The sequence below is a fragment of the Alosa sapidissima genome, chromosome 14 (assembly GCF_018492685.1).
Source record: "Alosa sapidissima isolate fAloSap1 chromosome 14, fAloSap1.pri, whole genome shotgun sequence".
In the NCBI taxonomy this organism is placed as follows: Eukaryota; Metazoa; Chordata; class Actinopteri; order Clupeiformes; family Clupeidae; genus Alosa; species Alosa sapidissima.
The window spans coordinates 19024490-19039381 of NC_055970.1; the positions used below are offsets into that span (position 1 = coordinate 19024490).

Here is a 14892-nt window from a genome sequence, read left to right on the forward strand (position 1 = left end):
TGTGTCTGAAGGGACACACACACACACACACACACACACACACACATAGGGCATCTTGTCCTTGACAGTGGGTGTGTGCACATGTATGTGCGTATTAATCAGTAGATGACACAGAGTATGAATTAACTAACACAGGTGTAGCCTACATGTGAAGAAATGTGTATTTTGTTTATTTTTTGAAATGTGTATTTTTGTGCAATTTTGATTTTGTGTGTATCTGACAGTTTGAATGTGTGAGATAAGTGTGAGATCCCTGCCTGTGGTCTGTGGGGAAGATTTGTGCTGTGATGAGTTGTGATGGTGGCGGGGACCTTGGCAAGTGCCTGGGTGTCCTTCATGTGGACATGACGTGAAGGACACACACACACCACTGTGTGAGCCACAGATAAAGTACAGTGTACGGACATGAGCCATGCTCCTAGAACTACTACTGTGCGTCCACCCTCCAATTCAAATTCAGAATCGGTTTATGACCATGACAGCTGTATAATCTTCCCAAAGCATGTCATTTCTCTCTGGTTCTCTCTCTGTCCACCTTGACCAGAAAGCCGACCCTGATATATTCTGCTACGGTGATGAAAGAGAGATAGAGAGAGAGAGACAGAGAGAGAGAGATTAGTATAGGGATTAGAAACCTCTCAAATGCTCACGCTTGAGAAAGGAGAAATACAACTCAGTCAGCAGAGAAAAATACTCTCAAGTGGATTAGACCAAGATAGAGATAGAGATAGAGAAAGAGATAGAGATAGAGATAGAGATTGCAAGAAATGGAAAAAGAGAGATAGACAGACATAGAGAGAGACATACAGAGAGAGAGAGAGAGAGAGGGATACAAAAAAGGGAACTGGAGAATAAGACAGATAACTAAAAAGATAGAGAGACAGAGTGAGAGAGAAAGAGATGGAGTGATAAAGTAAAAGATAGAAAGAGGGTGATAAAGAGGAGTGAAAATGTAAACACGAGGGGTAAGGGCAGCGGAAGGACAAGGGTGAGGGAGAATATAAGAGTGTACAGGAGGAAGGATAGATACTGAGAGATGGAGTGATAAAAAGCCAGTGGAGGAGGGATGACAAACAGAGAGAGAGAGGGATGAGATGGGATGGGAGGGGAGGAGAGGGATGGGGAGGTGTGGTGAGGAGGGGAGTGATTGCAGGAGCTTTAATCTCAAGATCTGTCATAAAAACCACGCTAGTGCACATGCTAACAGACAATACAGCAACCAGCTGAGGTCTGTGTGTCACACTCACCTCCACACACACAGATGCATCCATGCACACAAACACACACATACCTGTACCCACATCCATATACATACATGTATGCACACACACAGTACACACACACACACACACACACACACACACACACACACACACACACACCCATATACATGCATCCACACACACACACACACACACACACACACACACACAAACACACACACATGCACATGCATGCACACAAACACATTCCCACCGTCTTTTGGACATTAGTGGGCGATTACTTCTACCAAGGAGGGTAGGTTTGCAGCACCATTTGTCTGTGTTTATGTGTTTTTGTTTGTCATCAGGATTGAAAACAAAACTGTAAGCCAAATTTTATAGAACTTGATAAAGGAATGTAGCATGAGCCAAGGAAGAACCCATTACATTTTGAAGTGGATCCGAATCACAGGGCAGATTCCCAAATTATTTTTGCTCTGCACATGACTGCAGTGTTCCTATAATGTACAGTCTTCCTATGATGTGATAGTCAATAATCCCACTGTATGGGACACACAGAACACACTTACCCTGATCTGAGAACAGCTGTACACCAAACATTTAGCAGATATGCTGATGGCAGCAGGAACAGCGCTGAGCTCTGGCTCACATCCAGACAGGCAGGTATGAAATAAATCATTCTGTTCATCAAGTTTTAAGTGATCTAATTAGTTCATTTTAGAACCACTGTAAGTGCTAAAAAGCAGTTGTGTGTGTTTGTGTGTGTGTTTGACTGTATATGTGCAGTATGTTTAAACGAGTGTATGTGCATGTTGCACTCTTGCATACACATATTGTACACTTAAACAGACACACACAGATTTCAGCATATTCATTACAGTGTTTCTAGTGAACTAATTAGGTCACTCAAAATAGAATGATTGATTGCTTCATGCCCCTTAGACTGTTCGGCTATGTCACACACACACTCGCTTACACACACAGGTACGCACGCGCGCGCACACACACACATACACACACTTATACTGTATATATTGCGTTTGTATGTATGTGTGTGTGTTTGGTGTTTGTGTCTGTGTATGGAGAATTGGTGGACAGACCAGGTATGCTGTGCCAACCAGGTAAGTCTCCGCCTCTGTTGGGTTTCAGCTACATACAGTATGGCATCACCATGGGGTCCTGGCAGGAACCACGACTCCTGTAGAATACCTGTAGCTCGTTCCCTAGGTTACGAACCTATGTTTTTTCTGTTATGTTGGAAGTATTCAGGTGATTCTTTGGCGACTGTGCAAGAGGAACCCCTCCATAACCAATGCTAGTCCAGCAAAGCAAGCACAAACTGCTTTCCTGCTGATTATTTAAAATCATCCATGGAGAATTTGTGTGGCATTACTGTGGTATGCTCCAAGGTTCAAAGCAAATGTAATTAGCTGCCTGGGGGGGTGTTGAGATGATCACTGGAAATGCGAACAAGCTGCAGCTTGAGTGTGATGGTTGAGGTTGCTACCGTAAAGGAGGTGCTTTAAGGATCTGGCTGAGAGAGACGCACAAATTAGCACGCCTCTTCTCTTTTCAGCTGCTCTCACCAGGGCTAGCAGATTCAGCTCAGGAAGTACAAATATGGGCACGGCCAACAGCAGGTTACAACAGCCAAAGAGCCAATTAGAACAGCCTCGCGATTGATGGCCGCAATAGCACAACAACATGATGCGTCACCTCTACCCACTGGCTCAGACCGTCTTTATTTGTATGTGTGTGTGTGTGTGTGTGTTTGTGTGTGTGTGTGTGTGCGTGTGTTTGTGTGTGTATGTGTGTGTGTGTGTGTGTGTGTTTGTGCGTGCTTTGTTCCATGGGAATTTTTTTCCTCTCTCTTACTGAAATTCTGAATAAATCATGACAGACACTGAAGAGATGTTGGAGTGAAATGTGGTTTGTATTTATGTGAAATGAATAATAATATTGAGAAATAACAAAACAATAACAAATACCTTAACTTGTTTCTAGAAGGGTCTGTAGAATAACTGCTTGTTGCCAGCACAGTGTTCTCCTCATATGCCCAAACACACAAACACACACACACACACACACATTCATCTCTCCCTGTGAGACCTTCAGATTTGCTGACCGTGTCAGAACTGGCCGGTGTCCTTATTTTTCATCTTTAAATGGAAGAAGGCCTCGGAGCCGGCCACTGCAGCAACTTCAGCACTGGACATAAAACTGTCAGAAAAGTGTGTTTCAGGCAGACTTCCCTCAGCGTCCATCATAAACATGAAGACTGCCAGATGTTTACACACGCAGGGCCGAATAGAGGTCAGACACGTACACACACACACACACACACACACACACACACACACACACACAGCGTCCAATGGAGGTCATACAATCCCCACAGAGACTCTTGTCAAGGGATACTCTGGCCGGTTTCAGCTACATCTGATCGGCTGAGCACAGTCGTGTTGCCGTGTGCACAGTGTGTGTGTGTGTGTGTGTGTGTGTGTGTGTGTCCGTCCACAGGCCTGCTGCAGAGCCATGTTTTTTTTGGGGGATATCAAAGCATTCCTGAACAACAACAACAGCCCCCTCCACCCCTCCGCCTGTAGTTCCACTGGCTTTGAACACCAACTCAAGAGAGCGAGCGAGCTGGGCTACAGGACTGCGAGTGAGTAAATGATGGAGTGCACACAAAGACATTTCTGAGAAGGTGGATGAAAGAGAAACACAAAGGCTTTCGTGTGTGGAAACAAAGCTGTGGCTGCAGACGTCTTTCTTCCTCTCTGTCCACTTCAACAGTGAATGGACAATGATGTGAAACGATCCTATAACTGCTCTTTCTTTACACATGCTGCCAAAGGAGGAAAACAACTAGGCTTTTGAAAATGACCTACCTTTATTTGGTGATGCATATTAGTGCAAAGCATGTTAGTGTGTGTGTCAGTGTGTGTGTGAGTGTGTGAGTCTGAGTGCACTTTGAGTTGAGATGAGCAGATGGCTGTAGGTGGAGGTGTGACTGGTGGTTGTCATGGTGACAGAAGCTGTGGGCAGGTGAGGTGTGAGGTGCAGTGTGAGGTGCAGTGTGTCCTGTGGAATACACACACACACACACACACACACACACACACACACACACACACACACACACACACACCACATTCCCACCTACAGCTGAAAACTATGCTTGATACATTCCAGAAAAGAGTGGTGTTCCCTAAGTGAGTCCAACTCTATTTCTCTAAATCATTCTGTACTGTATGTGTAACGGATGCCAGCTAGCTTAGCTGTGCTTGTGGAACATTGGTAAACCTCCCGATCCGAGGTGCTGCTGTTTGCGGGTTTGAGTCCTGTAGGTTCAATACAACGCAGGTTACATATGCAACCACCATGCTTTTGTATTAGATAGTCAAAGCACAACAGAGGCACACAACACAGTATTCTGAAACTAGGTAAAGTGCATTTGACAACATGTGGGAGAAAAGATAAAAAAAGAGAGAGTGAGACAAAGAGAGACAGTGAGAGATGGAGTGAAAGAGAGACAGGGAGAGATGGAGAGAGAGAGAGAGAGAGAGAGAGAGACAGGAAAAGATTGAGAGGGAGAGATGGAGACAGAGAGACAGACAGGAGAGATTGAGAGAGAGGGAGAAAGACAGAGAGATTGAGAGAGAGGGAGAAAGAGAGAGACAGACAGGAAGAGATTGAGAGAGAAAGGGAGAAATGTAAGACTGGCTCTAAATGCTCTTGGAAAGGAGGACTAAGCGCACACAGCTGTCAGCACCCCCAGACCACCCCGGCCCCCAAACACATGCACACACACACACACACACACACACACAAATGAGGAAACTTTTTTGAATGCATCTTTAAAAAAAGTCTCATATGCATTTCCTTGCATATGTCATTGTGTATGTATGCATGTGTGTGTGTGTGTATGTCTTGATGTTATTTGCAAATCTATGAGTTTCAGTCAGTGTGTGTGTGTATGCGTGTGTATGTGTGTCTGAGAAAGAAGGAGGAGAAGCAGAGATAGACTGTCTTTGTCTGGAAGGAGAATCAGGACTGCAGAGTTCACAATGGGGTAATTCAGTTGCACTAACCCAGCCACTGCATAAAGCAGCAGAGGAAGGGTGCAGTAACACACACACACACACACACACACATACATGCAGACACACAGTCACACACACGCAGACACACACACGCATGCACACACACACACACACACTCAGTCACTGCATCCTGCAACAGAGGAGCAGTGCAATAATTGGACAGTGGTCAACTTAGTCACATGGTGTCTCAGAGTGTGTCCTTTCGTCATGCTAAAATGCCCCCCTGCCCCTATGACTATGAGGAAGTGGTGGGTTATAAAGACAGTGTATGCCTTCGATTTGTATGTATTGTGCATTTTGTGTATTTGTGTATTAGATCAGCTGGCTGTTAGCTAACCATAACTGTCAGGGTCACATAGAAGTGTCATAGGCCATATAAGCAGATGGCATGTCTCATGTTGATTTGTTCCGAATGGATCTGAATCCAAAACTTCACAGCAAACAAGTTTCACAGCCTGTAGCACTTCCCGATTGGTGCGCACGCACACATACACAGACACACACACAGACATACACTCCATCACTCACATGAAAACACACTCACAATAACACACACACACACACACACTCGAACATGCATGCACTTACACACACACACTAACAAGCAAGCACATATTAACACACACACACACACACACACACACAACACACACACAAAGGCCATGTGAAAGTTAAGAGCCCAGACCTTCATAGCTGCGTGGTGGGAGGGACAGGATCTGTCTGACATATTGCACGGCCTGTGCCCGCTCCGGCAGTTGGGTGCCATCTGCCGCTCCTCGTGCCCTGATTGGTGCCAGCTGTCGCTGCTCGCACCCTTACTGGTGCCAGCTGTGTGGTGGGAACTGGCACTCGGCCTGTGCCATAGGCCCTGCCAGCCGGATCACTCAACGGAACCAAAACCCATACCAACACCGGCCCCATTGCCTCTAAATCTGACAGGCAGAACACACACACACACACACACAGCTCAGAGAAATGTGGTGATCTAAAAAAACATGTACACTCTCAAACACAGAGTCACTATGCGGGCTGATCCGAAATAAGATGTTACAAGTCAAACAAAAAACATTTTATATATTTGGGTCCTTTGCAGGCAAGTCAGTGGAAATGAAATTGAAACATAAGCAGTCAAATAACACATAAAGGCTTAAATCAAAGTAATATTATTTTTAAAAACATCACTGCAGACTCCAATACAATCGAAGATGCAGTGTATGCTTTTTTTGCATCAGACTGAGTGAGTGGAGAATGGAGATTTCAAAATAAGGTTTGTTAAACACATTTCTATACACATCTCTGTAATAAACACATTATAGCAGCGGGCGAGTTTGGGTTGCCCCTGAATGGACCTACGCAGCATTGTCAGTCACACACACACACACACACACACACACACACACACACACAAAGCATTGAAAAAACACACAGGTGCAAAATGGGGGCTAGGGCCAGGTTTTATAGAAGGGTGCTGCCAAGATGGCAAGGCTTCTGATTGTAGGTCCCACACACACACACATATCCTACCCTCCTGGGAGAAACTGAAGTAGTACCCCGGATCTGATAAAGCCCCAGTGGAATTTCACTGCAATCCTACAGGAAGTGTTTGGCAGCTCTGAGGTTGTAGTGTTGTGCAGTTGTGTGCATGGTGGTGTTATTGAGGTCAGCATCCACTGGCAGGCTGAACTCCAAAGTATGGTGTTTTCTAAATGGGCTGATGATCTGCCTGGCCTAGGGTCATTACAGTCATTTGGGTCTCGCCTGGTCAGCATGCAACTCTTGATGATGTGGCAGACATACACCCCACTAAACATTAGATGTTTGATGGACGTATCATGTCTTTATTGCATCCATCAGTCCAAGACCAAGTCTGGACGACTTGCAAACTAGGTCTGCTATTTGGACGTCTAACCATGACCTCATTTGGACGTCAATATGACTTGGTAACCTCTTTTGGACATTATACAGAGGTCCTGTGGATGTCAATACTGGATGTCGGAAAAAAGACGTCGTCTGGCGTCCCAGTCTGCACCTTCAGGGGACCAAAATTGGACGTGCAGAAGACGTGTCTTTGTGCAGTGGGACGCCACCCTCTGACTGGCACAGATGCATATAGACACGACACAGATCTGATTGGGCATAGCTGTCGCACACATGGTAGAGATGCAGTCCTGATGGGCCACACACCCGACTGGTCAGCATTAGGATTTGCAGGTGTGTGTTGGAGTTGGCTGGTGTGTGTGTGCTGTGTGGTCTTGCTTCTGGCACCCTGCAAATGGATGTTGCGTGCAAGGAGTCCCCAGGGTGTGTTTACAGTGAAAAAAGAAAACAAAGTTTTAAAAAATCATTAGTGTGTGTCACTCTCCTTTTAGTGTTGAACTGACTGAACAGGTTGAAGGTTCCCACACAGTAAATCCATGATTAATGTTTCTTACATACACACACACACACACACCTATCCCTTAGGACATATTCCACTCATATTAGCAAACTGCAACCTGCCACTGACAGAACAGTAGTCTACTTTCACTACCACGCACCTAACCACCAGAGTGCCATGGAATGAGAATGAACTTTACAGCGTTAGAACAGAAACCCAGCTCCCTTATCCAACATGTCTTGACAATGCATGACTCATCCGCGAACTGTCCTCTAAGACAAGCATCATTAGCCAGGGAGTACCACGCTTCAGGGCGCGCCAGTCAGGTCACCGTAATAATGGAGAACTGAAGAGATTTCGAAACGCACAGGAGAAAGGGAGAGCGGGAAATCCTTGACACACCAGCGCGAGATGCTAAGCCTGTCTCCTAATTACTGGGCCGCTGAATAACATAGAACACATCCAGCGCGGGCGGGTATTATTGCGGCATGATTTACTCTAATCTGAGTCCATTTCCTGTGCTCTTTTATCTGCTGCGTGGCTTAAATCTCCGCTTTCCTGTACAGCTTCTGCCAGTTTAATTGAGTTAGTCAGTCACACTGACCTTCACGTTTGTTATCCAGAATAAATTCTAAATCGGCTTCCCGATTTCATGGGAACGTTATTGCGACTGGCATCTGACTTCAAAAACATGTAGGCCTAATTACTTTGCAAGAATGCCTCCAGGAACTAACAAAAGATCGCCAATAGAGATAATATGCAGGATAAGTTGCTCAACTTGTAGAGCTCAGAGAACTCCACTCGGCCAAAAATAAGTGCTGGCTTTAACGACGGATGAATAGTCCCACTGCCGCTCCCGCTCCGTTAACATCCAGACATGCTCAGAAGACGTGTAAGACACGCCATCTTGTGGCCATGTATAGTATTGCAGGGCGCACAGCAGCCTTTGTGCAGTTTTTTTTTTATACACCACAACTCCTCTGTAGAACCTCTGTGACTCTATGAATTCAACTCTAACTATTGTTGTGTGCTTACATATTCAACAATAGTTCTAATAAATAATTCTAAGAAGTGTCTTATACATAGGCAACTTAAAGGTGCAGTAAGCGATCATACACCATTTCAAGCCATAACATTTTTTGTCACATTCAGCAATCATCTCTCATCACTGTAAAAAAACCGGTCTCTGTAGGCAGCCCAGGCTCCGAAAACTGAAAACATACAAAGTGGGGGCAGTCTGTCCCCCAAACAAAAATGAAACCCTGCGTGGAAATGCTGAAGAGAGGGGTGAGCTACTTCATTTGGTACTTCATTATGGTTAAAATATAATGTACGTTGTTTTGGACAATAATTTTAAACATAAACATAAATATAAACAAACAAATGCATGCATAATAGGCCACTGTTTATGGGTGACACTCTTTTTTTACCATTCGTTGTGGGGTTGTAGACAGGGCAAAAAGCAGCGTAATGTAATGAAATATGATGGCCGCTTGATAAAAAAGCAAACTAGGGCAACAGAAGGATGACACAATCTAATGCAATTCATTTGCAGTAATTCCTGACGTAACTGCATTCAGAAGATAAAAACACATTTTCTTGAGGGTGGTCTTGGTGAACGACTGTGAGCTTCAGTCTGATGTGTGCCCTGATGTGTACACACACACACGCGCACACACACACACACACACACACACACACACACACACACACACACACACACACACAGAAACACAGAGACACACGTACATCTGGCATAATCAACGGTCTCCATCAGTGGTTGTTAATAGAATATTTATTAACAGGTAATAAGCGCCCAGCATCTGACTCTCAGTGTGGAACTGTAGGGGAAACTTGAATAAATAGGTGTAGCTGGAGCACAATGATCATTTCGTGAAGCCTTGCAATTCAACACACACTGCACTAGGCCTACTGGTTCTCATCAAAACAGACACCATGTCACCGTACACACTGACACAAAAATGGGGGTTTCAGGGGGACTTTTAATTCAACATTCAGCACTCATTAGTTCTGGATTTCCTGGGAATCATTATTATCACAATACTTAAAATCATCGTTATCTGTGGCACTCATATTAGCGTCTCCATAACTGGGTTCAATCAGTGATGATCCATTCACTCCAAGTACAGATCTCTACACACACCTGCAGACCTCAGTTTCATTTACAGCAAGACTAAAACTGAGAACACACTGGGACTTTTACTTTAAAAAAAACAAACAAAATACTATACCAATTATGGGGCAGGAAGTGACATAATTCTGTTTCCTGTAAAAAACTCACATCAGATATTAAAGCTGGTTATAAAGTAAACAATACAGTAGTAATGGGCTTAGAATACTGGTGTTTAATAGTGTTAGTAGTAGTAGAGGGGTGGTTATGATGGAGTACTACGTCAGTGTGAAGTCCTTTCCATCCGTCAGCACAGTGGCTACTTAGCATGGTGACTTCATGGAGTTGCACATCACTTTGTGTGAGTATTGCCATGACTTCCTGTTGGCGCTGTGGTCACATGAAGCAGTGCGCTCTGGGTAATGTCTCTCATCCACACTTTACAGTTCACATTTTGCCTTGGCAACGTTCACATGCTATCATGCAGGAGCAACAGAGATGCAGGGCAACACCAGAGGGGGAGGGGCAACATCAAGCATGTGGAAGCGGATGGGCGGAGCAACACCAGTGTGTGTGTTATCAGAGGAAAGCGTGTGATTGGTTGGCTGCCTGTAGGCCACTCCTCCAGTCCTCCATCTGATTGGTGATGGCGTGAAGCACACAAACCAATCATTGGAGCAAAAAAAGTCACAAATCACCTCTAACAGGCGGCTTCCAAATCTCGCGAGGGTTCAACAGTTCAACTCAACGAGCAGCAGGGGGCGCTATCTTAAGTCCAGATAGGAGCAGGAGGCAGTGTAGCACTATGGAGGGTGGTGGCTCGCTGTGTGTGTGTGTGTGTGTGTGTGTCAGAGAGAGAGAGATAGAGTAAGTGGGTGTGAGTGTGTGTGCTTATGTGTGTATAGTGAGTGGGTATATATTTATATGTGTGTGTGTGTGTGTGTGTGTGTGTGTGTGTGCGAGTATGAACGTGTATGAGAATATGAGCGTGTCTGTGTGTCTTTGTCGTAAGAGCTCCAGCTTTCTCCCTTGTGTTGGAGGCAGCCATGTTTGGCACGGTCCATTCTCCTCACATTAAAATCTCCCATCACTCTCCCTCTCAACGTGACTCATACAAGACATGCAATACACTACTCAAAATTATTCCTTATGGTTAAGACTATGCATTTATATAGATTTGTACACATATAGAAATTCATATATTTCCAGGAAGCTGAATCTGTTTCTGTCAATGTATGGATGGTCTGTTTGTTTTTATATATATTCATATAACTTCTTTTCATCTTATGGATTTCCATTTGTTGTTCAGGTCCGTACAAAATAACTTCTCATTTCACACGTACACTCAATGTATAATATATATATATATATATATATATATCATATATATAAAAATGAAACTCAGTCTCTGTTTTCGTTCTTTTAAAAAATCCCATAATAAAAATAAGTTCTATTTATTTTGTTTTTTTTAATTATCTTACAATATATTTTCTTTTTTGCTGTTGTTTATCGCTTGTTGCTCACTGGCAGGTCCCTTTTCATTTCCACACAACGAGGTGGGTTTGGGGTTCAGGGGTCACAGGGGTCAAGGGTCATCGGGGGGTAGGGGGGTGGGGAGGTCGTTTGTTACAGCTGGCACTTTGTGCAGCCGCACTCCACTGGCGTGTCGAGCTCCTCGGCGAAGGAGGTCCCGTCGGGGCACTTGAAGGTGACCTTCCTGCGGCGGCTCTTGGTGGGGGTGCAGCAGAGGCCGCTGTGGCAGGCGGGGGGGCACTCCACCCGCGCCACCTTACTGGTGGAGGTGCACACACGCCCCCCCTGCTGACGCTTCATCTGCTCACGCACCAGTTCGCCCTGGCAACGCATCTCTGGAGGGGGAGCACAGGAGGGGGGGTGTTAATATGCAAAACAGTAAGAAATACACTCTCATGGCTATTTACCTGTATATGACTATACTATCATTAGTTGGTTTCATCAGGTCCCTTTCCAGAGGTGTATACAATCAAGCAGGTAGGTTATGAATGCAGACTGCATGGTGCTTGATTAATACATCTGTGGAAAGGGACCTGATGAAACCCCTGAATATTATGTGTTGTGTTGTGTTGTGTTGTGCTGTGTAGAGTGCGGATCGGGCCGCAAATTTCTGTCCGAACCCGGCCCGCGTCCAACAGAGTTGCGTCCGAACCCGACAGGCATTTTCATTTTTATGTCCGACCCCGACCCGAGCCCGAGACGCAGATGATGCCTCAGTTATTCCCATGCTAGTGATTAAACGTTCACGTTTGTGGATAGCCTATCTTTTTAGCCCATTAAACGGAACACACAACAAATTGTCTACAGAATCAGATGAGCGTGCACGCACGCAGGTCACACACAGCGCACATTAACACAAGAGGCCCAAGCAAGCATAGCCTAAATAGAATTCTTGTCTTACCATTGACGAAAAGTCTTAAAAATGAACTGCAACAGTCGTTGAAACTACAGTGCCTCTGTCACTGATCCATATGCAGCATCGACGTTAATTGGGGCAACTTCAGGAAATCCTCATCCAGTTGAACAAGACGACCTTATAGCCTACCGGTAGCCTATGTCTTTACCACAGTATGCAACGCAAATAATCTTAAAATCTCCTGATAGGCTAACAACTTTTTTTAACATCACCCAAGACTGTGCTTATGTGCATATGTGCGATGTGCATAACCTTTGTTTATGTAGTCGTGAGACGTGACAACGCGTGTGCATTTCAGGTGGCATGCCTGAAATGCATTGTCACGATAAACAAATCTTGCACACAGGAAGAAAGCTATTAGGTCTTTTTTACATTTTACTTTATTCTCAAAAAACAAACGTTTGCATCATGTAAAGCAGACCTGTTGGTTACCCAACATAATAAAGAATTTAAATGTAAAGCTTCCAATGCATATCGCCCCCATGTGTCCGAACCCGAACCGAACCCGACTACAATTTCTAAATATTTGTCCGAACCCGACCCGAGCCCGACGGGTAGCCACACGCTGTGCTGTGCTGTGCTGTGCTGTGCTGCTGTGCTGCTGTGCTGTGCTATGTTGTGCTGTGCTGTGCTGTGCTGTGTGTTGTGTTGTGCTGTGCTGTGCTGTCTCACCTGTTTGGCAGTTGGTGCCAGTGTAGCCAGCTGGGCAGTGGCATGTGGGCTCACCACTCTCGCCCACTCTGCACTCGCCCTGCCCGCACTGGTGCCCCCTACAAGAGGGAGGCTCCTGATGCTGCTGGCAGTACTGGCCAGTGAAGCCCTCGGCACACTGGCAGCTATACGACGAGCCTCGGGGCACACACAGACCATGCACACACCTGAGGGAGAGACAGGTGAGAGAGAGAGAGAGAGAGAGAGAGAGAGAAAGAGGGGAAAGAGAGAGAGACAGAGAGGTGAGAGAAAGAGGGGAGAGGAGAGAGAGGGAGAGAGAGAGAGGGGAGAGGGGAGGGAGAGGAAGGTGCAAGAGAAACAACATATTAATACATATTTTGAGTGTGTAGATCATTATATTTTAGCATTACCAAGTAAAATAATCCAAAAAAGCTTCATTGAATTGTGGCGATTTATTTTTGTGTGTGTGGAGCAGTGATGATGTGACAGTTCTCAGTGTGTGTGTGTGTATGTGTGTATGTGGTGGATGTTGTGACTGTTGTCAGTAAGCTATGAAGAAGATTTGTATGTTATGTCGTAACTGTCATGTTGTGTGTGTGTGTGTGTATGTGTATGTGTTTGTACATGTGCATTGCTGCTGACTGTAACTGACCTGTTGTTCTGGCAGGGGCTGGGGGAGGCAACCTGGTCACAGAGCGGTCCCGTCCGGCCTGGCGGGCACTCGCAGGTGATGCCCGTCTCACCTGTCTGCCTGCAGGTGCCCTGGGCACACACGCTGCAGGAGTGGCAGCCCGGCAGCACCCCCTCCGTCCCCCGCGGGGCTCCCCCCAGGTCCTGCAGTTCCCCGTTTATCCGCACATTGTGCACACAGCCGTTGAAGGACTGGGACGGCCTGTCGGGGCCTGGACGCAATCCGGAAGCACCAATCAGAGCAGGGACGCCTATAGTCGACAAACAAACACAACAAAGAGAGATGTGAATGCCTGAGATATGTCATATTTTACCTTTGGCCTTTGCAACATTCAAAATGGTAGAAAGTTGCAGAAAAGTTTACCCTTCAAACAAAAAAGTAAAGTTCCTGGCTTTTTGGTGCAATTTCTAAACTCTTAACATGACATGGCTTATTGTGTTTTACTTAAAGATATCCTATGCAGTTTCAGGTATTTTTGGCAACTGTAGAGCTCCCCTTAGAGATATATTTATATTTTACTCTGCCATTGTAAATAGCCTACTTATCTTGGCTTGTTCCACCTGTACACAATGCAAATGCTTTTGTTGTGGAGGCAAAGGATTAACAGGCAAAATCTCCAAAGAGCTATATCTACTGACAAGGTAATGTTTCACGATTTTCGCGAGATGTCTTCGGGTTGACTATTCTTGAAGTTACATGGCTGGTTCTGTTTGTTTTTATAAGAAGTGTCGTTGCACACTCAGAACTTCAATATGCAGTAATTTTATTTGACCAACGTTTCAACGTTGCCACGACACTTCTTCTAAATTCAAGTCTTATTTACCATCGTGAGCACCTCACAAGGTGTGCGTTTACCATCATCAAACAAATACGTAACTGGTTCTGTTTGTTTACCATCAAATTACCTTTGTAAAGGTTATATCAGCGATAAGCTATCTGCCCGCCCCATAAGCAGGCCGTCAAAAAAAACACGTCTCTGTAGGCAGCCTAGGCTCTGCACACAAAAACATTTGCTACCAACAAGTGTTGCCAACCATATACATATACATGTGTCTCACCTCCGACGAAGAGCTTTGTGTTATGGTCCACTGAGGGCTGGCGTGGGAGCTTGCCCAGGCTTTTGGGGGGGCCCTGGTCCACCACCAGACTCAGAGTCTGATTCTGGATCAGCAGCTCCACCGTGTGGAAGATACCGTCATTCACCGACTCCACACTACAGGGACATAGAGAGAGAGAGAGGGAG

General features: G+C 45.3%; 1 protein-coding gene across 1 annotated transcript in view; it reads right to left on the minus strand.

Moving 5' to 3' along the window:
* Positions 1-9689: 9689 nt before the first annotated feature.
* Positions 9690-14892, minus strand: part of LOC121682496 (slit homolog 2 protein-like) — a 198064-nt gene continuing 192861 nt past the window's right edge. Inside the window, exons 29-32 of the mRNA XM_042062652.1 lie at positions 14708-14892; positions 13611-13899; positions 12959-13164; positions 9690-11705 (exon numbers count right to left, since the gene is read on the minus strand). The exon at positions 14708-14892 is cut by the window's right edge and continues 41 nt beyond it. Coding sequence (XP_041918586.1) covers positions 11464-11705; positions 12959-13164; positions 13611-13899; positions 14708-14892 — 922 coding nt within the window. The 3' untranslated portion in view covers positions 9690-11463. The remainder of the gene's footprint in view (positions 11706-12958; positions 13165-13610; positions 13900-14707) is intronic.